This window comes from Neolamprologus multifasciatus, chromosome 6, assembly GCF_963576455.1.
Source record: "Neolamprologus multifasciatus chromosome 6, fNeoMul1.2, whole genome shotgun sequence".
Classification (NCBI taxonomy): Eukaryota; Metazoa; Chordata; class Actinopteri; order Cichliformes; family Cichlidae; genus Neolamprologus; species Neolamprologus multifasciatus.
Window position 1 is genome coordinate 854,385 of NC_140444.1, and position 27,597 is coordinate 881,981.

The 27,597-nt window shown below is 46.5% G+C and overlaps 1 protein-coding gene across 3 annotated transcripts in view; it reads left to right on the forward strand.

Moving 5' to 3' along the window:
- Positions 1-12,853: 12,853 nt before the first annotated feature.
- glra3 (glycine receptor, alpha 3) overlaps positions 12,854-27,597 on the forward strand; it is a 50,839-nt gene continuing 36,095 nt past the window's right edge. Inside the window, exons 1-2 of one of the 3 annotated variants that reach the window (XM_085161759.1) lie at positions 12,854-13,209; positions 27,457-27,593. In XM_085161759.1, coding sequence (XP_085017885.1) covers positions 13,148-13,209; positions 27,457-27,593 — 199 coding nt within the window. In that variant the 5' untranslated portion in view covers positions 12,854-13,147. The remainder of the gene's footprint in view (positions 13,210-27,456; positions 27,594-27,597) is intronic. The other 2 variants (XM_085161760.1, XM_085161761.1) reach the window with 2 other exon arrangements.

Here is a 27,597-nt window from a genome sequence, read left to right on the forward strand (position 1 = left end):
TTTGCAGTAATGTAACTTCCTGTAACGCTGCTGTGGAACATGAAGGATGCAGAACGACTCCGGGTTATGAAACAGCAGAAAGGTCACTGCTGAATATAATCAGGACCAAACCTGCTGCTACATCTGAGGAGGAGGAAGCCTCAATATGTTTTCTTATGTGAATGAATTTATTCTAAACCTCCTGCAATAAATGAACAACTCAGTTTTAGTTGTATGGCACGCTACGTGGGAGTGAATGTGTCTGTCCCTGTGTGTTAGCCCTGCAACAGACTGGCGACCTGTCCAGGTTCCCCTTACCCCCCGTGTACCCCGCCTCTTGCCCTTTGATAGCTGGGATAGGCTCCAGCCCCCCCCCCCCCCCCCCCCCATGACCCTGAAAAGGATAAGTGGAAGCGAATGGATGGATGTTTCACGAGCGAGCAGCTTCTGTTTGGAATCAGTCTGAGGAGATTGTTTGATTGAACCCAACTTTGGCCTTTACCTGTCAGTTCAGTCTGTGAAGTCTGAATCCACTTTGTGTTTGTGAGGCCGAGGTGAAGGACGACAGCTCGGGATGTTCCCACAAACATTTCTCTGGGGAAATCTTTTTTTTTTTTGTGTCCCGTTTGGATCTTTAGCCATCAGAATTGTTGTCTTAAGGCCAAGAAAGATGCCAAGTGGATTTATTTTACCAAGTGGATCATCATGGCCATATTGGTCCATTTGATTGACCTTTATTATAATTATGAATTTATTTTATTTTCAGTTGCTACAAACGGGACAGACATGACTGGGGGATAGGACAGGGAGAAAGAATGAAAGAAAGAGAGGGAGAAGAGACGGTGAGAAAGGGGGAAAGAAAGAAAGAAAAACAAACAAAACACCTGGATCACCTGTATGGAGAAAAAAAAACAGAAGAGAAAGCAAACAAAAAAAGAGCAACATAATAAAAACAGCACCATCACAATAAACTAGCTAACAATAGATAACAGTAGATACTAAATATTAAACAATATTGTGCAGCACGCAAGATAGACAGCGCACAATGTGCTTTGAGGCAGCAGCCAAGAAAGGTGTAGTTTGTGTCTGTGCGCACACCTGTGTGTACACCTGTGTGCACACCTGTGTGGATCAGCACGCTTGTATTCCAAAGGTTTCTCCATGTAACGATCTGCTAGGGAGTGTGGGGAGCCATAGCCCCGCCCCCAGGGCATGAAGCAGGTATGGAGGATATCCAGGCCTCAGACATCCAGATGCCCCAGGACGAGGACCCGAGGAGGACCACCAAAAGGGGGGGAACCGTGCCACCCTCCTGGGAAGAGCTGAGTAGAGCCCCAAACGAGAGGTCACCCAGCAGCTACAGAGCAGAGGCCAGAGGGGGTTGCAGTGGCGTGCCCGCGGGCTCTGCCGGCAGCCAGCTGTGCCAGAGAGGACCGAGCTTCAGGCCCAGAGGCCAGAGGGCACCCCACCCCCCGGAAGGGGCCCAGCCGGGCCACAGGCGCCAGGCCCCGCCAATCGGCCACCAGGAGTGAGCCGGTACATACATGAGCGCCCAGCCCCAGACACCAAGAACCACCAACACACCAACGTCTGAGGGCATCAGCCACCGTCAGGGAGTGTGGTGAGGGGAGATGGGCCTCCGTACTTTGGAGGGCCTGAGATGTTCCCAGAGAGGCGGAGCCTAAGACCCAACCTGACATATAGACACAGACGAACAGGCGCACACGGACACAAACGTGTATTCACACCCCCATATACACAACCAAATACTCAGCACTAACCTGACATGGAGACAGACACAAATAGACACTGCACAGACAGTCGCACTCCCCAAACATACTCTATATCCCAGGTCCAGGTAGCCCCGCCCCCAGAGGGGCAAGCCGCACCTAGACCCAGCAGATGGGCAAAATCTCTGGGGAAATCTGCCGCAGCTGCAGTATTGATTCTGCTCGTCCATCCTGACCATCAGCCTTCTCCTGAAACAATCGATCCAGCTCCACCAACTCATTCACTCACTTTATTTATTAAAGATCTGCACACTCAGGGGGCGCACAGGGGCGGGGCTAAAGCTTTAACCTTAATAATATAAAGTGTCCTGAGATGAATGATGTGATAGTTTGACCTGATATCAATAAAACAGAAGTGAATTTATTGACCTGTGCGCGTCACAAATCTGTCCCCACAAGGACGCGCTCCGACCGCTCGATAGCTGCAGATTTAGGGTCAGTGTTCAGACCACAAAGGTTAAAGGTCAACGAGCTGAACTTAAATGAATTGTTTTTAACTGTAAACCATCTAATCAGTCTGCAGTGCTTTTCCCAAAGCTGCTTTGCCGTCAGTTTTCTCACTTTAAAGACTCGCTCACTCTGCAGAGGGTTATGATGCACGATGATGCACGAGGACAGTTTTGAACGATAAATATTCTTGGTTTTAATTTGGACTCCTTCTGTTCTACCAGAGGAATGAAAGCGTTGTATTTCTCCTCTGATCGCTGACAGTCTACTTAAGTTCAGGGTTCTGTTTTTCATTGTCACAGACAAACAGATGTCTTGGTTATTTAAATGTTTAATTACATCTACAGCGAGGTCAGAACATGTTCTCATCCTGGTGTCAAATAATCCAGTGTTTTCAGATCCACGTCTCACCATCACACACAGCTGCTGTCAGCACCTTGATAGAAACATGACTGTGCTTTTTCTGCACACCGGGCTGGATGTGTAGCTTTGGTTTGTCTGCGTTCTTTAGGTACATAAAAAATAAATTACCGGCGTAGATTTAGGTCAAGATTGCAGTTTGGGTTAACATACAACATGTATATAAACTTTATATACATATATATTTATATTTACTACTTTCTAAACTGAAGACTTCATATATGAAACAACAAACAACACATGGAATTTATCATTTTTTCTTTGCTACATAGTTCCATGTGTTGTTTGTTGTTTCATATATGAAGTCTTCAGTTTAGAAAGTAGTAAATATAAATATATATGTATATAAAGTTTATATACATGTTGTATGTTAACCCAAACTGCAATCTTGACCTAAAACTACGCCGGTAATTTATTTTTTATGTACCTAAATTGGGGCGACTGTGGCTCAGGGAGTTGGGAATCGCATCTGTAACCGGAAGGTCGCCGGTTCGATCTCCGGGCTCTCTTTCCTGGTCGTTGTGTCCTTGGGCAAGACACTTCACCTGCCGCCTACTGGTGTTGGCCAGAGGGGCCGATGGCGCAATATGGCAGCCTCGCTTCTGTCAGTCTGCCCCAGGGCAGCTGTGGCTACAACTGTAGCTGCCTCCACCAGTGTGTGAATGAAGAGTGGCATTGTAAAGCGCTTTGGGTGCCTTGAAAAGCGCTATATAAATCCAATCCATTATTATTATTAAATAACTCTGAATATGTCTTATTTTTTAGGAGCCGCCCTTTGCTTTGTTGACAGCGCTGCAGACACTCAGTGAGCTTCATGATGTCGTCACCTGAGGTGGTTTCACCTCACAGGTGAGCCTGTCAGGGTTCATTGGTGGGAGTTTGTCCTCTCAATGAGGTTGGGACCATCAGGTGTGTTGTGCAGGAGTCAGGTTGGGGCACAGCTGACAGCCAGGAGCCCATCACTGAGATGCACCAGCAGCTTTTTAACAAATCCCTATTATTTGACTCCCAGGGAATCAAAATTAACTGACACTCTTTATAAATCAATAATAATAATATCAACTTGTTGATTGACTCGTGGGCGTGTCCCTGTTCTGGTAACAGTGGCTTGAGTTTGACAGCCCAGCAGACCTCTCTGGCTGTTTGCTTGTTTGCACATTTAATATAAAACGCTGGTTTCTGACCAGAGCTGCTGACAAGCTGCCACTAGTTTTGCTTTCACTGCACTGGGATCAGTTACCATCAGCAGCTTGTGTGGAAATGAAGCTAGCAAATAAACAAGCAGCCTTAATATAAGTTTCCTCTCACCAACATGTGAGATGTAGAAAGCTTACAGCCTGATGTGAAAATGAACAGCTCATTTAGCTCATCACTGACTAGCTTAGCTCCAGCAGCGTCTGGTTAAATGCAACAGGCAAAATGAACCAGATGCTCCATCAGAACAGCATCTCTGAGAAATCACAACCACATGTTTAGCCGCATGTTCTCCTTAAATTGCTGTCTGTCTGAGTGGTGTCCCAGAAACGATGTGGGCTTCATAGATAATTGGCAAACCTTCTGGAGGAAACCTGGTCTTGTTAGGAGAGATGGCATCCATCCCACTTTGGATGGAGCAGCTCTCATTTCTACAAATATGGACAAATTTATTAAACCCCTCAAAATATGACTATCCAGAGTTGGGACCAGGAAGCAGAGTTGCAGTCTTACACGCCTCTCTGCAGCTTCTCTCCTCCTGCTACCCCCCAAAAACCCATCTCCATAGAGACTGTGTCTGCTTCCAAAAAGACAAAAAACAAACTAAAAACCAGCAACAAACAACTTAAACATTTACAAAGAAAGAACAATACAGTGTTGCAGCCCGTTCTCACTCCCGAGGCGTAACATGGCGACGTTTTGTCACATCCCGGGGCGTTCCTGAGGAACGCGAAAGGAGACCTTCGGCGTTTTTATGGTACGCGGCGGGTTATGGCCGAAATCCAGTGCAATGACGCTCCCGCGGTAATCGACGTTCCAGCCCTGTATTCCACCTCTAAACCTAACCTTATCCCTAGCCCTAACCATAACCTTTTTCCTGAGGTTAATCAGGACTTTAATGATGTTAAATAGCGTGTTTCTAAGCGATTTGAAGAAAAAGAGCGAACATGTGTAGATTGAGTCCATACGGTTCTCATATTTCCTCATTTTTCCGAGGTCGTCATTTAGGAACGTGGTGGGTAGCCGAAAACGTAATATGTTGACGATTTGTCACCTAGCGTGAAATGTTACGCTTTGGGAGAACGTGTTGAGTATCCACATCTGAACCAAAGAGTAAAACAGTGAAATGTGGATTATTAAATATCAGGTCTCTGTCCTCCAAGTCTCTGTTAGTACGTGACTTAATAACTGATCAACAGATCGATTTACCAGACAGGTAAAGATGCCCATGCAGCAAACAAGACATCCAAAGGCTGCCAGCATGCGCAGAAGAAGAAAACAGAGGCTACGTGTTACGTGCCAAGAGGTGTGGCTTTGCTTTTGTGTTCTAGTATCCTTCAGGTGTCAAGCCTCCACCTATTGGCCAGTTCGAAGTTGATTGGCATGTGTCTATTGGCTGGTCTGGGCCCAGTTGGCCAATCACACGCCGAGGATCACTACAAATGAGCAGCTCCCTGCCAGCTGGTGGCTGCTATGACAAACATTTGTGAACAGGCTTCTTTGTATCATGTGTGGTGGGAGGCTGGACAGGTAAGCTGTCTAAACCCTATACACTGATTGCAGGCGTTAAACTGTTAGACACACTAGGTTGTGTGGTTGATGCCACTCTTGTCGAGCAGCAGGTAGGCCTTTTGTTTTGCATTTTTGTTTCAGTTAGGCCCTGGGAGCTCTCGACCTCTTTTTGTTTTATTACTTTCTTTGATTTGGCTCAACCGCCCATCCTCCTCCCCCACCTTTTTCCTTATAGACTCCAATAAATCCTGTCTGATTCTTAACTGTCCTGTTGTCCTCCTTCATTGATTGTGGTTGTCCGGTGTTGCTGTCTCCTTCCTGCCTTTGCCACCACCATGGTGGGGGGTGGTGGTTAATGTGGGACAGGTCAGCATGGACGGAGCAGCTTCAACCACGTCACAGTTAGACGAACCAAACAGGCTCAAAGGTACCAGGACACACGCTCGCACTTCTTTACTTTTTAAAGATGCAGTGAAGAATCTTATTATCAGTTAATGTCAGAATCAAAATATTTATTAATCCCAGAGGAAATGATGTCATCGCTGCAGGACAGGAAGAACAGTAACAACCAAATTAAAGCATCAATTAAATAATACAATACGAAATATATAAACATGCCAGTAGTTACACAAAACTGGACGCACAGTGTTGAAGATACACATATCCTGGTCTCTCCATCAGGTGATCAGTGATCCAGGACATCAGAGAGGATCCACCTGCATCGCTGTCACACGCTCGAGCAGGTGGACGATGGCGAGTCAGTGCCACTGGGGCCACTGGGACGCGGCGTCTTTGGTACAGGAAGGAGGTGTGACGTCCTCCACAGCACTGGGACCCTCTGTAGGAGGTTGGGTTGGTTTAAATGGACTCACTGTATTGGTGCACGGGTGTGGGGCGTGTCTCATGGGTGTGGTAGATGATAAATGTGGTTGCACTCACCTGTTCACAGCACCTGATGTTGATGAGCAGAAAGGTGAGCATGAGGCAGAACTTTCTGTTGAGCGCAGCTTGAATGATTTTGATGTATTTTGTATATTTGTGCACTAATTGATGCCATAGACCAATGTTGTAAGTTGGCATTGTAATTAGTGCAGTTATTGGTGAGTTGCAGTTATTTGTTTGTGGTCTGTGCATTTGTTTAATAGTTAATCCCATGTGCTGATTTGTATATTGGACAGTTGCATGTGGAATAAAAGGAGCAAATGGTACAGAAGTGTATGTTATGTGTTCATTGTTGCGCGTCATCTGTGTCCTCATGTTTAGCCTGCCGCGGCCACAGGTTGGAGGAGCCGCAACACCCTCTGTTTGGACGTTCACAGGAGGCGACGGTGCCGTGTGGAGAGAGTGGAGTGGCTGTGGACTGAAGGCTGACTACAGGTAGGAGGGGTGAGCATAAAACTCTTCAGCTCTGTCCTCAGCGCCCACAGCTCCTCTGCTGCTGGTTGGCATGAATCCAGTGACGGTCTTCATCCACTCCACTCCTGAAGTTTCCACTCCAGCTTCCTCCTGTAACTGTCCTCCCTGATCTTGCCCCTCAGAGACCCCTGAACCATTCGCACCTCCTCTCTGTGGCTCTGAAAGCCCTCTTCTTGTCATTGAGGAGAGCTTCAACGTTCTTGGTCGCCCACTGCTTGTTATTTGTCCAAGCTGGGACAACGGAGCAGAAGGTTGTAGTCAGTGAGCCCACAGATGTCCTCACTGTGGGGCCACAGAGAGCCTGACAGTGAAAGCATGCTTACACAGCAGGAGTATCGACTCGCCACGGCTCAACTTGATTCGACTGGTTTTCCATTAAAACCACCTAATGGTACTCATCGTTATGGCAACAGGGCTGAGCGTCCGTGATGTAATTATGCGACACAAACGCTACAACAAAGGTGGACGTGGAGGCGACGATGGACCTGCTGCTGTCTGTGGCTTTTCATTCCCAGGTGTCCCATTCTCATTCCCGGGTTTCAAAAATGGCAGTTTTGGTTTTCATGAGATGCTCTAAGGACTCTTCAAGTGGCGCCACTTACAGCCAATCGGTGGCCTTCAGTCTGTTGGCGTCACATTTTGGGACCCCGAGCAGGTAGAAACAGCACCTGGTGCTATGAGCTAATGGAAAAGGGACTCCAGTAGCCACAAAAAAATAATCCTGCTTTGTGGTCGAATGTTTGATGCAGACGACAGAAGAGCTTTTGTTTCATATTAACAACCTTTTAAGCGAAAGCCTGAGGAGCACGGCAGATCCAGCTGTAAATTAATGATAGTATTGTTCTAATTTAGGAAAATGCCTTTTGACAGGTTTGGGAAATGGAAGCCCTCCGGCTACGACCGGTCGGTCTCCGGCTATTTGCTCCGAGGCAAAAAGATAAAGCGACGTCTGTGACGTCTTCAGAGGCAGATTAAGGTGAGTCAGAGTCACCTGCAGCGGCTCCACCTGCTTTGATGCTGTTTGTCTTTGCAGACTACAGTACATCGTTTATTTATTCGTATGTGTGCAGCAGCTGACGTGGTGCAACCGCCCATGATGGCTGTTTATTAATGAGGAGCATTAATAATAAAGAGCTGAGAGCATGTTGGGCTGTGACGGGTGAAGGAGGAGAATCCACGGAGCAGAGGAGGCGTAACCTTCAACAGTCAGAGGGAGAACGGCCTCAGTGAGGTCGTCCCTCCCTCAGAGGAAGGTCACCTCTGCGCACGCTGAGTGCGTGAAGCGACGGATGTTTGCTGTTTGTCTAACAGATCGTGACTGCTTTGCACTTCTGGCTGATCTTTCACAGATACGCCCACAGAGGATCGTGATGATCATGTGACGCTGTGTGATGCTGTTGGCTCATTGGTGGCACAACGCCACCCTGATGAACGCAGTGAGGATTTAGGACGTCTCAGGTGAGCCTCGAGCTCAGAATGATTGAAAACCAAAGGATGCAACATTTCAGGTGTACCTGATTTTAAAAAAAGAAAAGAAGAAGAAGAAACAAAGTCCAAATCTGCAGATGTTGAGTGCAGAGCCAACTGGTATGACCCGCTGATAGCAGCAGGAGATCCTCCTGCACCAAGCAGCATGGTGGTGCTGGACCAATCACGCGCTTTGCCTTAGATGGAGTTTATCCTCGTCTTTAGGTCACAGAGAGGAATCGTTCTTTTGTACTTTATACAACTCGCCTCAATCACACGAGCACTTTTTGTCTATCCAAGTGCTTCGGCTAAGTTTCCTGCCCAACGATGTTTGCAGACTGGAGTAGATGGGGACGAGTAGGTGACCTGCTGTACTTCCTGAACCCCTGTGGAGCTGACAGTAGCCGACACCGCCCTTACACCAGCAGTGTTCCTGTATGTGGAGCAGGTTTCTGTACATTCACTGAAGCTGACAGACTCTGATATTTAATGTGCTGTAAGCGTGCAGACTCAAGGACTGCAGAAGACGAGCTGCCCGGCCAGATGTCTTCAGGTCCATCCATAAAATCCACTCATGATGTCACTCTGCAGGTGAACTCCGGACAGTCGGGGACTCTGGCTCTTGTTTATGACCAGCAGTGACCTCACAGCTCCATCACGCCGTCTGCTGTTTGTGCTGTTTGTGCTCCATCCATGTGCTCCAGCACAGCGAGGCCTTAAAAAATATGACAAAATATAAAATAACATTCAACTTATGTAGATGCTCGAGCTTTATGGTGATCAGCGAGGAACTGAAACATGACTCAGATGGAAGACTGGTACAAAAATAGATGCAAGAAAGAGCATGTGCTTCTACGTATTTGTTTCTATGTATGTGTAAATATACATGAATAAATATGTAAACAAAACAAATGCAGCACAAAACAGATTTATGAAAACAAACAGGAAGTAACAGTGTGCTTCTTCCTGCTTCTCTTGTTGATGTATTTAATATTTTTTATTATTATTATTATTATTATTAATAATAATAATAATAATATATTATTATTAATAATAATATTATTATTATTATTATTATTATTATTATTATTATTATTATTAATAATAATAATAATAATAATAATAATAATAATAATAATATTTGTTTTAATATAATAATATTATTATATTATAATATTATTATATTATAATAATAATAATATAATAATATTATTATTATTATTATTATTATTATTATTATTATTAATAATAATAATAATAATAATTTTATTAATATTAATAACAATATTATTATTAATAATAATAATAATAATTTTATTAATATTAATAACAATATTATTATTATTATTAATAATAATAATAATAATAATTTTATTAATATTAATAACAATATTATTATTATTAATAATAATAATAATAATAATAATAATAATATTATTATTATTATTATTAATAATAATAATAATAATAATAATAATAATAATATTTGTTTTAATATAATAATATTATTATATTATAATATTATTATATTATAATAATAATAATATAATAATATTATTATTATTATTATTATTATTATTATTAATAATAATAATAATAATAATTTTATTAATATTAATAACAATATTATTATTAATAATAATAATAATAATTTTATTAATATTAATAACAATATTATTATTATTATTAATAATAATAATAATAATAATTTTATTAATATTAATAACAATATTATTATTATTAATAATAATAATAATAATAATAATTTTATTATATTATTAGTGTTGTTGTGTTTTGTGTGTAGATGTGAAATCATATTCAGCTCTGGTCGTAAAGAAAGGTTGTGAAGGAAATCAAGAGATTCACCTTAAAACAAAAAGACTTGACATCTTTTATTGGACATATGCTGGAAACAGAACTCTGTGTGTGTGTGTGTGTGTGTGTTGGACCTGAGGCTCGGTGTTTTCATTCTCGTTTCTCTTCAGATGAGATCATATGATCGTTGGAGAGTCTTCCACAGGCTGTAATCTGCTGCACGGACTCGCTGCTGCGCATCCTTCGGGATGTTTACCATGAGAAGGGGGGTGGGGGGTCTGAGGGGGTCGGCGGCTCCAGCCACAACGATTAGACTTTTTTGGGCTCCTGGCGACGCTATAAAAAGTTCTTGGTGATGTAAAGGATGTGTCTGACAGGCTGCAGTCATCCATGATGGATGTGGCGAAAGTGGGATCAGTCCAGGTATGACATGACATGTGAGCTTCGAGCGTCCATGTTTCTGTGATTCTGTGCAAAACGAGGATCTTTTAAAAACTCCTTGAGTTTCTCAAACTGAATGAAGTGAGAACACGAGCTGGAGACAGCCGTCATGGCTGCTGAGTTTTTTGGAAGTAGAAGAAGAGTAGCACACGCCTCAACCCTGAAATCATCATAATGACCAGCAGGGGGCGACGTGCTGGATCGTAAGCCCGTGTTACTGCTCTGTGCACACCTTCCTGGTGGGTTTATGTTCTCAAGCTAATTTTATTCTGAATAAAACATGTTTACTTTGGAAACTCCGTCTCATTCGAGCCCAAAAGGAGAATAAAGGCTCACCTGTGAGCATGAAGAGGCCTCTGACCTGGGGCTGGGTATCACTGATTTCTAGAATGATTCAAGTCCGATTCACAAGGTTCCCAATCGAGTCGATCCACGATTAGATTCAATTCGATTTGAAGCTGGGAAATTTTGACAGTCAGAAATATTATAATTCAGATCAGTAAATTTACATATTTTTGTATCTATAAAAAGGAAGCTGTGTGAGCATCACAGCAGAGGCCTTTGTGTCAAAGCAGCTGAAGATAAAACACAGAAACACATGAAGGAGATTTTCCTGTTCTGGATTTTATAAAAATATTCTGCAGTACATCAAAAACGAAAGAAAATCATTAATCAACACATGAACATTACCTCTGAAGTTACAGCAGTTTTATTAGAGACACGGCGTTTTGCATTTTGCACAATTTTAAAAAGTTTAAATTTGTTTAGTATTGAACGGCAGAAATGAGGTTTTCTTTTTGGAAGAATGTAAAAGGGGGAAAAAAACAGCAACCGACAGGCTGTAAACAACGGTGGTTTTGTGCGTAACAAGCAAGCAAATAATGCAGAAAAGAGATTTTTAGACGGGAAACTGTTGTTGAAGTACAGAGAGAGAGAGAGCTGTGCATCATGGTGGAAGCAAAACAGTAAAAGTCAGAGTGAGTTCATGACGATGTTTATGTGAAGCGTAGTTTGGATCCTCTTTTGCTGCTGGTTCGGTCAATATTGTTTGGAGAGACATCAAACTAACAGCTTTAGAATCAGCGCAAAGAGGAGGTAAACACAAAGCTCGACCCGCCGAAACATCAGAATCAGCGAGCTGTCGGCTTTCAGCCCGACCGTGTCCGTGCCGTCGGTGAGAAAGTCACATCTCACTGATTCTGATGCGTCGGCGGGTCGAGCTTTGTGTTTAAGTCTTTGTGCAGAAGCCGTGTTCCTGCTCTCAGTTACTGTCTTAGCTGTTTGGTGGTTGTTGAAATTTTGAGGTTTCCTGAGATTCTGGCGTTTCAGGCAAAATAAATTTATATTAAAAAAATCGATTCAGGATTTTAATGAATCAATTTCACGTTATCCAAGCTAGAATCGATTTTAATCGATAAATCGATTATAAAGACCCAGCCCTACTCTGACCCCTCACTCGAAGGTAAAGCATGCTGTGGTGCTGCACAGACGCTGAGAGCCGGGGGCGGGGACCATGTGATGAAGGGGCAGGTGAAAGGAGTGCGTTAAAATGTCACCGCGCTGATGTCTCATTCATACACATTAGTGTGAACATGATGATGAGTGCCTGAAAGATGTTCTCGCTTTCAGCACCTTCATCATCCCATCAGTGTCACATGTGCACGTGCAGCGAGGAGTCGGCCACGTTCTGGGTCGTTCAGTCAGCTGGAGGAGGAGGAGGAGGAGGAGTGAAGGTTCCTCCATCAAAGCTTCAGTACATCTGCTCCCACCCACTCCTCAGGTAACCTGAGTGTTACCGGTGTTCAGCATCCGGGATAAAAACATTCCCAACAACATCCCAAGAAGTCTGCCACACCTAAAGCACACCTGTGGATTCATCCACCCGCTACATGACATCACCTGGACCTCTGATGACCTCACAAGCAAAACAAAATTACCTTAATACCTCCACATGTTAAAATCATGTTTGTTATTCCTGCAGCTGGAACTCCACACGTGGAGTCATAACTGAGGGATTATCACCACGGCCTCCATCCAGCGCACGGGAGCGCCGTCCTCCACTCAGCCGCCAATCACAGACACATGTGGTTCTCCAAACTCCTGCTCAGCGGAGCAGAAAGACGATGAACCAGAGACAGATGGAGCCAGGAGAGGAGGAGGGGGGGGCAGCAGGGGAGGAGGAGGAGGGGGGCAGCAGGGAGAGAGGAGGAGGAGGAGGAGGAGGAAGAGGAGAGGAAGAGGAAGAGTACAAGAGGGCAGGAGGGGCAGGAGCAGGAGGGGGGGAAGAGGAGGGGAGGAGGAGCAGGGGGAGGGGGTAGACACACACAGGCGGAGATGAGAGCGGTAAAGACGCCACTCTGGCTGCAGCTCGCGGGCTCCTGGTGTCAGACACGATTGGTCGAGCTTCCTGCCACTCACGTAATCCGGAGCGGGGGCGGGGCTTGGTGCCCCGTGCCTCGCGAGGGCACAGAACGAGCCCAGAGCGGGTCTGCACAGCTGCGCGCGCTGTCCGCGGTGATGGGACCCAGCGGAGCGCGCTCCGTTTCTCCGGCATGTGCGTGAGCTTCCCCCCGCGTGCCGCGTGAACACAGTTGGAGCGCGAGCGCTGTTCGCGGTGCTGAAAGCATCCAGAGGCGCGAGGACAGCAGCGCGAGGCTCTGACCGGCATGAGGAGGACGCTGTCCGCGGCGGGCTGCCTGCTCGCGTGGCGGGTAGTGCTGCTGCTCAGGTACGACCCCCCCAACCCCCCCTTACCTGTGTGAGGCACGCTGAGGACTTCCTGTTGCAGTCACAGGTGCTTCAGGATGGAGCTGAACTTTAAACTGTTTGAAATGTTCATGTGTGAGAAACGTGGCTGCTGATTTATTTTAATGTTTTTATTTCATATTTATTTAGTTTTATTTTTATCGCTGATGTTTTCTGTGTGAAGTCTCCTCCGTATAATTTGCTGGGATCAGGGTTACTGCGTGGGCAGAATGACCCTCGCCTCCGCTCGCGCCCATGTGTCACGTGACAGCTGACTGATTGAGGAGCCTGGAGTGGCTGAGCACGTGCACATGTTTGTCCTGAAGCAGCTGTTAGTCCAGTAGTTTACCTGTGCAGGTAAAGTCGTTAATTATTAGACTGCTGCCTCTGCTGTGGCAGAGATGCTCCTCACTCAGGACGCCTCAGCTCCTCTCTGACGACACTCCGAGAGTGAAAACGTGTCGCTCAGATTTCATTGATGTGGTCAGTCAGCAGAGATGGTAAATGGCCTGTATTTGTATAGTGCTTTTCTAGTCCCTAAGGACCCCAAAGAGCTTTACACATCCAGTCATCCACCCATTCACTGGTGATGGCAGCTACATTGTAGCCACAGCCACCCTGGGGCGCACTGACAGAGGCGAGACTGCCGGACACTGGCGCTCTGACCACCACCAGTAGGCGGTAGGTGAAGTGTCTTGCCCAAGGACACAACGACTGAGACTGTCCAAGCCGGGGCTCGAACCGGCAACCTTCTGATTACAAGACAAACGCCCGACTCTTGAGCCACGATCGCCCCAGATGGTGGTGATAAGCAGCTGTTAGTCCCAGCCTGCGCCCCCCCCCCTCGTTCATGAACCCCAAACACTTGAACTCCTCATCTTAGAGCGGCCTCAGACTGGGAGGTGCTGATCCTCATCGCAGCTGCTTCACACGCAGAGCTGCACACTGTGGTCAAGCCAACAACTGACTTGCTCCGCCCCTTCACTGCGCCTAAAATTCTGTCCAGAAAATCTCACAGCTACTGTTTTAATCTGCAGGGGGGCGATGGCAGGCAGCTCCAGGCTGCCCGGACTCTGTATCTGCGTGTCTGTATCTATACGGTCTGTATGACGGCCTCTGTACCGTCCTGTGGTGTGAACATGTGTAAACGTCATCGCTGGCTGAGTCCACGATCATGTGACCACATCTCTGAGTCACACATGCAGGGATCAGAGCGTGCACTCGAGGGACAGCCGTGGGACAAATGACTCCTTTTATAGGACGCAGTTTGAGTCTGCTTTACAGTTTGTTCACTTCCTGTTTGGATAATTAGGCACAGTGATCAATATCACCAAACGGTGCTGTGACTGATCGTGACCTGGCATAACTCCGAGGCTGCCCCTCAGCGTCTCACCAACTGGGTCAGGCCTTCAGCTGCGCCGTGACTCATTAAACTCTCTCATCATTCAGTCCCAGCGAGTTTCCAGCCAATCCGCTGACAGCACGCGCTCACAGGCCATCCTCGCTCTGCAGGAAGCGCTCCTGAATGAAACGTCGCTCACACAGACAGCGAGGTCTGTCCGAGGAAACAAAGTCAGAGGTTTGAGAAGCTTAAGCCGTCAGTGCTCTGATGGCTTCCTGTCAGCCAGCCTCGGGTGCTGATCGCCAGCAGCCTCGATGATTGAGCTCGCGTTCAGCTCCGCTGTGACAGCAGTGTGGCTGCACACGAGGAGCTCAGTTTATTTGCCTTTTCACTTATTTAAAGACCGAAGTACTGGATCATGTCCAGGTTTGCTGTACCCTCACATATTTATGACTGTGAGTCTTCATTTTTTATTGATTTCTTGTAAGTTTACAGCATTAATCTCAGCTCATTATCCTCTTCCTCCGTCTCTCTCTCGATGTAAGGAGTCACGCTTTAGTTCAAACCTGCTGAGCCTGAAGAGTCTGGAAAACTGGGATCAGTTTCTGAAGTGTCACATGATCAGACCGGAAAAACCCTCAGACAGGAAATAAAATATCCACATTCAGTTTGTTCTGCGTGAAATCGAGTAAATGCAAACTGAAGGTTGGAGTCGCACCAACATGTAAAAACCATTCCACCTTAAAAGCTGGCACGGTGCTTTTCCTTTGGTCGTGCTATTTAAATTACCCTGTTTATACAAACTCAGTGTTTCCTGTGGTTGTTTCAGATTAAAAGCTTCTCTGTGTTTCACATAGTTTTCTCAATAAGGCTTTTATTGTGAAACGTTTAAAGAGACGTGTCAAAGCAGTTTTAACTTGAAGAAATGTCAGAATACCCGGGCTGATGAGCGGGAGGAGAGGAAGACGAGGATGTCGAAGCTTCAGTCTAAGATTGAACCGTGGGGTCGGTTAGTCTATACTGGATAATGTGTGCAAACTGGGCTGAGGTCACACAGCTTTGGGAAGGAGCCACGACTCAGCTGTGGCTGATGCTTTGACGTCCGCTCGTTCAGCTCGTTGCTCCTGTAGCAGCAACAACCTAAAGTTTCATTCTCCGTTTCTCACGTGGACACAGATTTTCACGCACGCGTCTTCACAGCGTTGCTTCCGGTCACTGAGGTCGATGCACGGCTGGGTCACACACTGAGGTCTGGACTGGACCGCCGCAGCAGCTCGACGGTCCAGGACAAACGTCTGCAAACGTCAGCCGTGTTGTTCCCAGAGAGGAGAGGCTTTCTCCTGCAGCCCTTCCAAACCAGCTTTAACCTTTAGCGTGCTGAGGCCTGTAGAGTGTGAGCGGGAGCTCTCTGGCACGATTGCAGCGTGGTGTGAACACGTGACTGGATAATGGATGTCACATGACTGATGTTGGTGTGACTGTAGCTCCTGGTTCTGGTGGATCCTGTGGATTTACAGTGGGTCTGCCTTCCGTGATGTGAAACTTGAGGCTTGTGAGATTTTGTCTTTGAAACCACAAATAGTTCCTGTAAAGTCGGGCTGATACTAAAGCGATTTCCTGTTCTGTCGCGGCGACTCTTCCTCCTCCCGCAGCCTCACATCCTTTATTAATGAGCCAACTTTTAGACGGAGATACTCTCCTCTGCATTTTTTATTATCAGCTCTGGAATGAAAACAATGGCGGTTTCCCAAAAGTTTGAGCGAGCTGCACAAAAGGCTGAACACAGGAGATCAAAGCTGCGGTAAATCTTCTTACAGGGTCACGGATGGATTCAGAGACAAAGTTTAACAGGCTTACGGTCTGTCACTCCCGAGCGCCGGATGGGCCGTCGCTCCTGCGTAATACCCAAACGTCTGCTTTGTCTTTTCCCTCCCTGACGTTGCACAACAGAGGCTGAAAGATTAGAGCAGGTTTTCCTACCTTCACATCTCTGTGGGCGACCAAGGGGAACACTTTACTCTGACGTGTCCACTACGATAAAAGCTGTTTCAGTAGCTTTTTCCTTAATTTCCATAATTTCCCTGCATAATGCAGTAAACATGTCGACTCCTGCAGACTCTTTAATGTTTCAGTACTCGCTGCTGCCTCCGTGCTTCGTCACAAAGACTCTTTCTGCACTCCGAGTGTTTCATGCAGATACTGGAAAAGACACGTCCATCTTTTCCACGGGACGCACAGAGATCTGATAGCTTTGCACGGGTGGATGAAAAGGACGGAGGTCACGGTGGCCTGAACACTAATCCGAACACAGGAAGCAATCATGTAATTTCAGTCCAGCTGTCGGGAAGAAGGACATTAAAACAGCTGTTCTGTGTTATTCTGACAGTGAGTCGCTGTTCCTCTGACTCACAGCCTGTTTATAAACACGGATGACGCGTCGCTGCTTTACATTAGCGAGGCCCAGATATGATGGAAATGGGCCGTGTCATCTGGCACCGGGGAAGTCGAGCTTATAAAAACCCACAGAGTTAACTAACAAACTGCAGCCTGACGCCCAGAGCACAGCAGAGCGTCCGCGGCGGGGCGTCCACGGCGGGGCGTCCACGGCGGGGCGTCCACGGCGGGGCGCCGCTCACATTAATATTAACTGAACTGTAAAAATACTGATGTGAAAAAATTCAATCAAGAAGAAATTATGTTCTGGAACATTTTAGGCGCATTATGTTTTTAAACCTTCCCCGACTCCACACCTCTGAACAGTTTGACTCGTGTTGCTTCAGCTCAGCTTCAGTGGCATTTTGAGTGAAACTCTGCAGGAAGGAGTGGGTTTGATAGTGAGTGACGATCGTGTTGGTGTCACCAAAACCCCCAGAAACTCTCAGGTGAGTGGATGCACAGAGTCAGGTACCCCCCAGCTTCAAACCGGCTCAGTGACTCCATCCTCAAGAAGCCGGCTGGTCTCCAACCCTCCTCTCCTCAGGAAGGAGCCGTGTCTCTGACTCCGGCCACATCCTGGTCCTTCAGCCTTCGACACGTTCCTCACAACGTCCTTCAACTTGCTCACTGTCCTGTTTGGGTTTTGCACCAGAGAGGCTCCAGAACTCAGCTGCCAGGTTTCCAACATGCACTCTGGGGTCACGTCACCCCCACCCTCACAGACCTCCACTGACTTTGGTCAAGTCACCACATCACGTATACGACTCTTCTGCTCGCTTGTAAATCTGTCAGCGACCCTCAGCACCCGTCTGACCTGCTGCACCTGCACACAGTCCTCTGCCATGGGTCTGCTTCCTGTCCCATCCACAGAGCCTTCGGTGGGGCGGCCCCCACCCACTGGAACTCCACAACGCCCCATCGCTGCACTCAAAACTCACCTCTTCCACATAAATCGTAGTTGGCCCTCTTGAAAGATGCTAAACGAAGCTAAATGATGATGATGATGGTGATACAGTTCAGCGCTGACCTTCAAACACAGTGACGAGTGAGTTCGTCCGTGTGCGCTCTCTGCTGAGTTTGTGGTTTTAATGGATACAACGTTCATTTTGGTCCCACTGAAGTCAACAAGCCGATAAAGCAGAATATTTACGACCGTAATGCATCGCAGCGCTTCTCCGTCAGCTTCTCCGTCAGCTTCTCCGTCCACTTTAACGGCCTCAGGGTTCAGACAGGACCTCACTAACGTGTGATCGACTCGTCAGGCAGCTTCTGAAATGCAGAATTGGTGCAAAGCTGCACGAGGAGACGACCTTAAAGATGAGCTTGGCCGAATTTCATGTTTTCATGAGCTGAGCTACAGGACACGATGAATGTCCTGAATGACTCCCAAGTTCCTGCTTCAGATTTCGTCCATCATCATACCCCGTGGAAATGTCAAGTTTATTTACGTTTGTTCTGACTTTATGCTTTTCTCCCTTAAACATGCTTCTTAATATGTACTGTGTACTTGCTTCAAAGGCTGCTCTAAGTGTACATACAGAAACATGTCACGATGGTTTATGTCAGCCCAAGGAGGATGTCACAGGAAAATACTCGACACTCCAGAAAGCGTTCCCGAGGCTCCACGTCGGGTTATCTCTTGCATTAGCACGAGGGAATAGCTGCAGAGCTACTTCATGAAGTCGGTGTTTATCTCCCATTTCACAGCTCCTGGGAGTTCATCCTTCAACAGTCCAGCTGCAAAGATGCAAACATACACAGATACAGAAGGAGATCATCTGAGTGCAGATGGAACATGTTTCACCTGCAGACGTGCTGCAGAAAACGCCGCTCCCAGCTTTTAATGTGTTTCCTGTTAATCAGCTGTCATGATTGCATTAATGAAAAACACGAAGGAGCACATCCTCTGCCGAGGCCGGTGTCCTGCACACGCCCCCAGTCCATCTACACAAAGACCTAATGGCTTCGTCCTTTCCCCCTTTCTTCACTTTTCCACCGAGTTTCCTCAAACGTGCCCACGTCACATGTCCTTGGTGACCAATCACAGCCTGTTGCTAAATGATGTGACATTTCCAGATGCCAGTGGTCGATGTTGGTCTGTTGTGTCAGCGTAGCTTTGTGCCGGTTAACGCTCACTGATGGTGAGTAAACCATTTAACCCTTTAAGACCGACCATAGAACCAAGTCCGCCAGAGCTTATATTATATGTTTACATGCTGTGGAGCCATTTTTGGGAGCATTTCAAGTTGCTATACATCAATACAACCATTACAGCCTAAATTTTAATAATATGTCTGCATTAAGTGCATAGTAATTACATAAATTGCAAAAAAGTGCAATAAACTACAAAAAAATTGAAAATCGTTTTTGTTTTTTTAACATATATTTCTAGTTAGAGAAATTTAAGAGGCTTATCCCTCAAAACTGTAAATACAAAAAAGTTGCACAAAATAGTTTCCCACCACAGGAAATTTATTTTGAGTGTCTTCATAGTTTTATTTTTGAAATACACCAATTTTTATATACTGCAGGAAAAACGAAAATAAATATTATAATGCAAATTTGCAAAAAAGCAGCATATGCATCAAAATAAACTATTTCCAGCAGTGCAATATGAGTCCTAAGCATCCCAGAAACCACACAGAAAGTCAGAAAGTCAAAGATAACTTTTAAAAACACCAGTATAGGCTCATGAGACCCTGATGGTAAAAAACTACATTTCCGCAAAATGACATCACTTCCGGTTTCGGGCAGGTCATGGCGGACATGCGATAGTTCGCGCTGATGGATGTAGGAAGTGTTATGAACAGCTGATCGGATCGGCAAAGCGTGTTTCTGGAATATTATGTTTTTGTTGCTGCAAGTGCTTTTTATGCAGTTTTTGCAAAGTTATATGTGGAAGGAAACTGTGACCGAGGACAAGCTGATGGCATAAGATGTAAGTACAACTCCTCCGGTTTCATATGAGAAAAAATTATTGCGCTAGCTCACGTGGTTGCAGAGCTACCGGGATTTAAAAATAGTTACGCAAAACAGAGCGTGCTGCTCTGACCGGCTTTAAAGGGTTAAAGACTTATTTTGTGTCTGTGGCTAAAAACCATCACTGCCATCGTATTTTATGATCAATGCAAACGCAGTAAATATTAATATGCAGCATCAGGATGCACATTCAGACGTGAAGCACACATTTGCATGTCGTCAGTGCATGTCAGAAAGAGGCACAGGGAACTTAGAGATGATGCAGAAGCTCCTTGAAGTTTTAGGACGGCTCCAAAAGCTGCAGCAGCAGCTGAGCGTGTGCAGAGAAGCTCGTTTCCTGTGGACGAGCTTAGCTCTCGCCTCATCGCAAAGGCTGCTCAGTGCACACGGGATTATTGGCAATGTCAGAGAATCAATATCAAACCGTTTCAGTGACCTTTGACCTAGCCCACCCCCGCATGCTCATGATGCATTGGGTGAAATTATGGGTTCTCCGAGGATGCTCCTACGCGTGGACTAGAGGAACCGGGGATTGAACCGCTGACCTTCTGATTGGTAGATGACCCGTGGGTCATGACCCAGCTACGAGTGAGTGAAACTGGGGGAATAACCGGAGTCACAACCCACCGGTGGTCACAGGAACCCGAGTGTGGGGTATAACAGCGATGAGTGTGTGTCTGTGGCCTGCATGACAAATATGAGTGAAACACTTGTTACTGCTGAAGGAAGCATGTCGCAGTGAAGTGGTGCTGCGGCCGGTTGTGTGTACGTGGTGGCGGGCGGCGGGAGGGGGCGGTCTCTACGCTAAGTGAACATTTGGCCGAGGGCAGCAGTCGACCCCGTCGCTGTCACGGCACCGGGCTGTCCTCGGCTGTAATGCCAGAAAAGGCCCGAGGGGGAGCTGCAGAACATACGTGCTCATCGAGCAGCTAATTAGTATGAACAAGCTCCACAGCGGCAAACGGAGCAGAGAGACTTCAAATTAACACGAGAGACACGACGAGAGGAGCGTAGGCGGGAACTGTTTCCACCTCACAGCGGGGTCAAGTGTCTGCAGACGCCTCGGTTCACAATCACGCCAGACCGGCTCTGTGGCTGTGAGGCCCGAGAAGGCCAGACGCAAACATGCGGAAGAGGAACGCATGCTTCCACGCCGTCTCCCCCAAAACAAACTGAGGCCAGTCACTCGATAAGCCCCTCCTCCTGGTTTGTCCCATATTTATTGATACACTCGCCGACTCACCAAACTAACCAATGAATGTGTTTATCAAGAACAGGAAATGCGACGCCTCAGCCAGATCACGCAGAGCTCAGAGGGCTTACATCAGGATGCTTAGTAATGCACCTCTGGAGCGAAGCGCCACACAGTTTAAAATATTAACCAACCAGATGTGGCTTTGCTGGTATTGCTACTAGAAAGAGGCAGCACGGCTGGAGAGTTTGAGGACGGTGCACGATGGCGGCTGTGACACACAAACATGGGATGATGGGATGAGCTCTAATTGTGCATGAGTACTGTAGTGGTGCTTATCAGCGTCAGTGCTCAGAGGCCAGCCCTCCAGAGGAGCCGATCCAGCTGTTCGCGCTGCAGTGGGCGGGTCAGAAATAGCCTGCAGCTGTGGTAAATGACAGGGCGACCAGATACTCAGAATCTGAAGAGCAGCGCTGGCAGAACTGAAGAAGCAGCTGTACACAGACGTGCTAAAAGGACAGACGCCACGATTACGTCACGTGCAGGTGAAGCAGAAGACAGACCTGCATTCATATTTCAGGCCGAACATGGAGCCAGTTTGTTTGTTGCTCAGCATGAAGGAAGTCGTCCGTGCAGGATGTTGTGCTCGGACCCACAGAAGTGAGTTCTGGTGTTTGTGGGACCTGCCTGACGTCAGCAGCAGCTACGCGGCACTAAATCATTTCTAAACCCTCGATTTCTAAATTTCTAAACAAAGAGTCTGACGAGCTTTGAGCTCGGGTTGGCTCAGGTCAGAGACACGGTGAACACATCAGCAGGACGGCGTGGAGCGCTCAGAGTCTAACGGGTCGATCTGAGTGGCGTCCCTGCACTCTTTGTCCTCCTGTTTCAAACCAAAGCACGCTGCCTTCATTTCTTCCGCTCCCTCTGCTCGTCTTTATGTTGGAAATCGCTGCTCTGGACACGCTCGTCCTTTCTCTTCCTCTCTGATGGCTCCTGTCGTCTTTGTTGGATGAGTTTTGTTCGCCGTGCTGAGCGGCAGCGTCGCTGTGTTTCTCTGACACCTGTTTTTACTTCCTGTCTTTGTGCAACCCTCTGGGTGTGAGACCACCTGCAGAGGCAGCGAAGGAGCAAATATAATGTGGAGTGCTGTTGAAATAAACTTTATTCAGCAGTGGCCTCAGGGCGCTTTACATGGTAACGTGGAGACCCGACAGTAATCCCAGTGGGATGAACACAGAAGGCTGTAAATGTGGGATTGACTCGCGCCTCATGTGGACACCAGAGGAACTGCAGGCTTTATCAAAACATGATTTATTTATTTGACTAAAACAATAACATGACTGTCACACTCATGCTCAGTTAGATTGAAGCTGCTCGCAGCAGATTGTTGTCAGGGTCACTGTTTTAAATATGCTTTATGAAAAGTTCTTAAAGCATAGTGGTTACATTATGTAACCATTATGTAGTTACATTATGATGTAATTAAATTTACCTACAAACCTGAGGGTTCACTAATATAGTGAGATAACAATCCAACATTTACAGGACAGGAAGTGATAAAGAAATAATTCTACTGTAAGTAGTTTTAAGTAGCGTGGCCCCGCCCCTCCCTGAGCCTGGTTTTGTCAGAGGTTTCTTCCTGTTAAAAGGGAGTTTTTCCTTCCCACTGTCGCCAAAGTGCTGCTCATAGGGGGTCATATGATTGTTGGGCTTTTCTCTGTATCTATGAAGCGCCTTGAGGCGACTGTTGTTGTGATTTGATGCTGTAGAAATAAAACTCATTTGAATCAGAGCAAACAGAATTGGCCCATCGTGCAGTATTAAAGTTATTTAAAAGTTATTTATTTATTGTCCCGGAGCGTTTGTAGGTAAATATAATTACTTTATCATTTCAATGCCCTTTGTGCTGCCAACTTTTAAAATCACGAGTCAGCTGATGGTTTTCACACACCTGGATGACGGATTACTGACAGTTTGTCGTCACCGTTATTTCCCCGTTTTGCTGCGTCTCTCCTGCCGTGCTGACGGAGACGTTACGTAATGGGGGGGATAAGTCGAGGTCTCCCAGCCGCTCGGTGCGGCCAGATGCGAAGGGCCTCGTCTCTCTGTCTCTTCGTGTCTGCTTCACGGAGCCGTGTTGTTGCATAATCAGAGAGCTAGTTATAAATAATTCTGTCAGCGCTTTGAACCGATCCTCACCAGGACGCTTTTTAGCGCCGTGGTGGGCGAGAGCGGGTGACGTGTTAGGATGTCCAGATGAGTGCAGATGTGGAGTCCTGTGGGGTTTGTGGGAGCTGCTGCCTCCATAAACATCTGCAGCATTTCACCGTGTGGTTGTTTACTGGGCAGAAATACAGACGTGCACGCTCTGCTCCAGCAGCTGACCATAATCCGTCAGCTGATGAGTAGGGCGGGATCAATATGAGCTCAGAGCCTCTGTGACCAGCAGGAAGGTTTACGTTTATGCAGGATTTCTTCTTCCCTCAGCTCTCTGCATGTAAAACTCTCGCCATGTGGCTGCAACAGTGAAAGAGACGCGAGTGTCAGGCTGAACTCCTGAGAAGCTCCGCCTCTTTTTATACCTGATAACTGTTTATGATCAAATGTTCCTCCAGCTGTTTTGTTTTTAGCAACTCTTCCTTTTGTTGCTTCTTTAATTCCCACTGATGGAATATTCAAATCATTACATCCTATATTTATGCTTTTAAATGTGCAACACGTGTCATGATGCATGAGTAACAGGTCAGTGTGATCAGCAGGGAGTGTTTCTGATTGGCTGAATCTCCACCAGCTGCAGTCTCACCGAGTTCTGGGTGAGACTGCAGCTGCAGGAGTCGTCGATCAGAGACGAGCTTCAGAGTATATAATAGTGTGTGTGTGTGTGTGTGTGTGTGTGTGTCAGTTATTGAGCAGCTCACTGTAAATGAACGCTGTCTGAATTACAGTAAACACATTCAGCTGGAGCTTCCTTTTGCATGCGCGATGGTGCTTCCAGATTAAAGACTCATCCATTATTGATAAGGATCAGCTCTTATGTGCCGTCTCCATCACTTGTTACTGTCCTGTTGTGTTTCAAAGCAGCAGAAAGCCAGAGGAGGAGGAGGAGAGGTGGAGTTGTGAAGAGAGGCGAGCAGAACCAAAGATTGGGAGCGGTATCGCTACAGCAACCTAAGCAGCTTAACGTCTGATTGAAGATGCTGCGAGCTGACAGCTGTGTGACTGTTAGCGGTGCGGTCCAAAGAAAGATGCTGGGTCACAGGATGATTCTGCAGCGCCTGTGGGCACGTGCACAGTTTTGGGTTTAATGCACCTCTGTCTCTGTGAAAACTCCTCTCCCATCTTTAGCCTGCATGGCTTCAATCCACAGCTGGATGGTGAAGGCTGGCGAGCAGACAACCGAGAAATGTAATAAGTTACCTCCGTCAGGCGGCCCCTGATGGACCTGAGACACATGATGCTGGCACGACTCTGTGTGCTTCTATACACAGAGATGAGATCAGACACATGCTGCTGTTTGTTGTGTCCAGATGTTTTCATCTGTGTTCAGGCTGAAAGCCTCAGCTTTGGTGTGTTGGTTGTATTTGCAGCTGCAGGCGTCACACCTGGCTGACAGGTATGATGTCACACAGACACCTGCTGGTCACGAACATCCTTTAACATCCTAGAATTTAATGGTGCACCAAACTCTGCCTTAGACGGTGTGTTGGTGCAGTTGTGCTGTTAACATGGGCGTCTATGGGCCTGACTCCCTGCTGCCTCTGGTGGACATCAGAGGAACTGCAGGTGCTTCAGCTTGGCTGCATGCTGCAGCTGTTTGGTATAAATTCAGTGAACGCTGACATGTGTTTTAATGTTGCATGAACTATTATAGAGTTATTAAAGAAACGATTCCTGCGAACAGGCGACGATACGCTCGGCCTCAGTTTGTGATTTACGCGACCTGACTGAACAGCGAGAGGCGGCTGCTGACCTGCTGCTGCTTTCTGTTTGTGTCTGAGGTCTAAATGTTGCTCTCGTCTCCTTCAGCTCATTTCAAATGAATGAGTTGCAAACGGTTTGTCCTCATGCCTTCGCTGTCGCTGCTGCTGCATCTTTATTGGACGAGCTGAAAGCGCGATCGAACCCGCGGTAAACAACCACGTGGTGTCTCTGAGGCTGTGGGAGCTTCGTCCCCGCCGGGCTAAATGGAAGCTAATCCAAATGCCACGGTGAAGGTTGATGATCCCGAAACTACACTTGGATGTGTGTGTGTGTGTGTGTGTGTGTGTGTGTGTGTGCGTGTGCGTGTTAGACAGTATGACCCGTGTTGTGTGCAGAGTTATTTTTGGATTTGTTCCCTCTTGTCCCAACTGACAAACACACACATGCACAGGAGCAGTTTCAGGATCATCAGGCTTTACCTTGGCATTTAGAAGCTACAACCCATTCACCCCAGAGTGCACGCACACAGACACACACAGACGCACACAGACACACACAGACGCACACAGACACACACAGACGCACACAGACACACACAGACACACACACAGATCTGTATAGTTAGTGTTAATTTAATGCTAGCAGTGATGATTGTAATTAACTGTGATTAACATGACGATATCCTGTGACATTAATGGGTCTGCAGCACACGCATACATCACTTACATGCGAGGACAGCACACATCACACGCAGCGCGCTGAGCAGCTTTGCTCCAAGTGTGCACGTGCATAATAAATACATAATAAACTCAGTGAATTATTGACTTTATTCTGTCACTTTGAAATTGTAATATAATTGTCGGACACTCTGTTGCTAAGGTAACGTCACAGCAGCCATGTTATTGGTCACATGACGCCATTAAAAACGCTCCAACAGCACAAACACGTCCAGAGGTCCAGCAGACGTGAAGCTACAGCTACCTGTGTCAAAGAGGCCACGCCCCCTAATAATCCAGACTTTAAGCCTTAATACGATTTAAACAGGTGAGTTATATAAATGTCCTGAAGCTGTAGATCAAGAGTTTTATAGTTCACTAAAACTAGATGTGAATAAAACTTTTAGTTACATTTTACTGAAAAACTAGACTTAAAATAATTGTTAGCTTTAGTAAGCTGAAGACCCTCAATAATCCATACAGAGAAAAACCCAACAATCATATGACCCCCTATGAGCAGCACTTTGGCGACAGTGGGAAGGAAAAACTCCCTTTTAACAGGAAGAAACCTCCAGCAGAACCAGGCTCAGGGAGGGGCGGGGCCATCTGCTGTGATTGGTTGGGGTGAGAGAAGGAAGACAGGATAAAGACATGCTGTGGAAGAGAGACAGAGATTAATAACAGATATGATTCAGTACAGAGAGGTCTGTTAATACATAGTGAGTGAAGAAGAAACACCCAGTGCATCATGGGAATCCCCGGCAGCCTACGTCTATTGCAGCATAACTAAGGGAGGATTCAGGGTCACCTGGTCCAGCCCTAACTATATGCTTTAGCAAAAAGGAAAGTTTTAAGCCTAATCTTAAAAGTAGAGATAGTGTCTGTCTCCTGAATCCAAACTGGAAGCTGGTTCCACAGAAGAGGGGCCTGAAAACTGAAGGCTCTGCCTCCCATTCTACTTTTAAATACTCTAGGAACAACAAGTAGGCCTGCAGAGCGAGAGCGAAGTGCTCTAATAGGGTGATATGGTACTACAAGGTCATTAAGATAAGATGGGCCTGATGTTCTGGGGTTGCACAGCTTTGCCTTTACTTTTCTTCATGTGGTAAAAATCGCTGTCACAGCTTCACTGATGATGATTTTATGGACGTGATGTTTGTTTTTTGTTGTGATGAGTCCTGAAAACAATAATACTTAAAAAGACTAAAACTAAAGATCAGGTCAAAGCTGTAGTTCAGCAGCTCCTGTATCAGGCTGTAAACATGTCGACTCTGGGCTCGCCTGATTGGTTTATTCCCACAAACACATCTGGACCAGCTGCTGTGACGTTTGAGTGGTCAGATGCTTTCGTGCACGCTCTGCAGACGCTCACAGCGCTCCACAGCTTGTGGTTTCCACCATTTCCTGCAAAGGTCAGAACAAATGTGAGCGTGAAAGCAGATCAGAAGTGACGCGGTCAGCGGCTCCCACGGTCCAGCTGAGAGTCGCTACACCGAATTATGACTGAACTTTATTGTGGAGGCGTCGTCCTCGGCGTGTTTGAATCTGCTGTCCAATGATCATCGAGTGTCAATAAGTGGAGTCATAACGTAAGCGTTTAATGTTGGCGATGCCGTGACCGTTACGTGTGCTGTGTTTCAGTGACAGCGTGGCTCGATGTAAGGAGCTGGACCACGCCGTGAGGACACGCCAGGTCCCGATGTCTCCCTCTGACTTCCTGGACAAACTGATGGGGAGGACTTCTGGCTACGACGCCCGGATCAGACCGAACTTCAAAGGTAA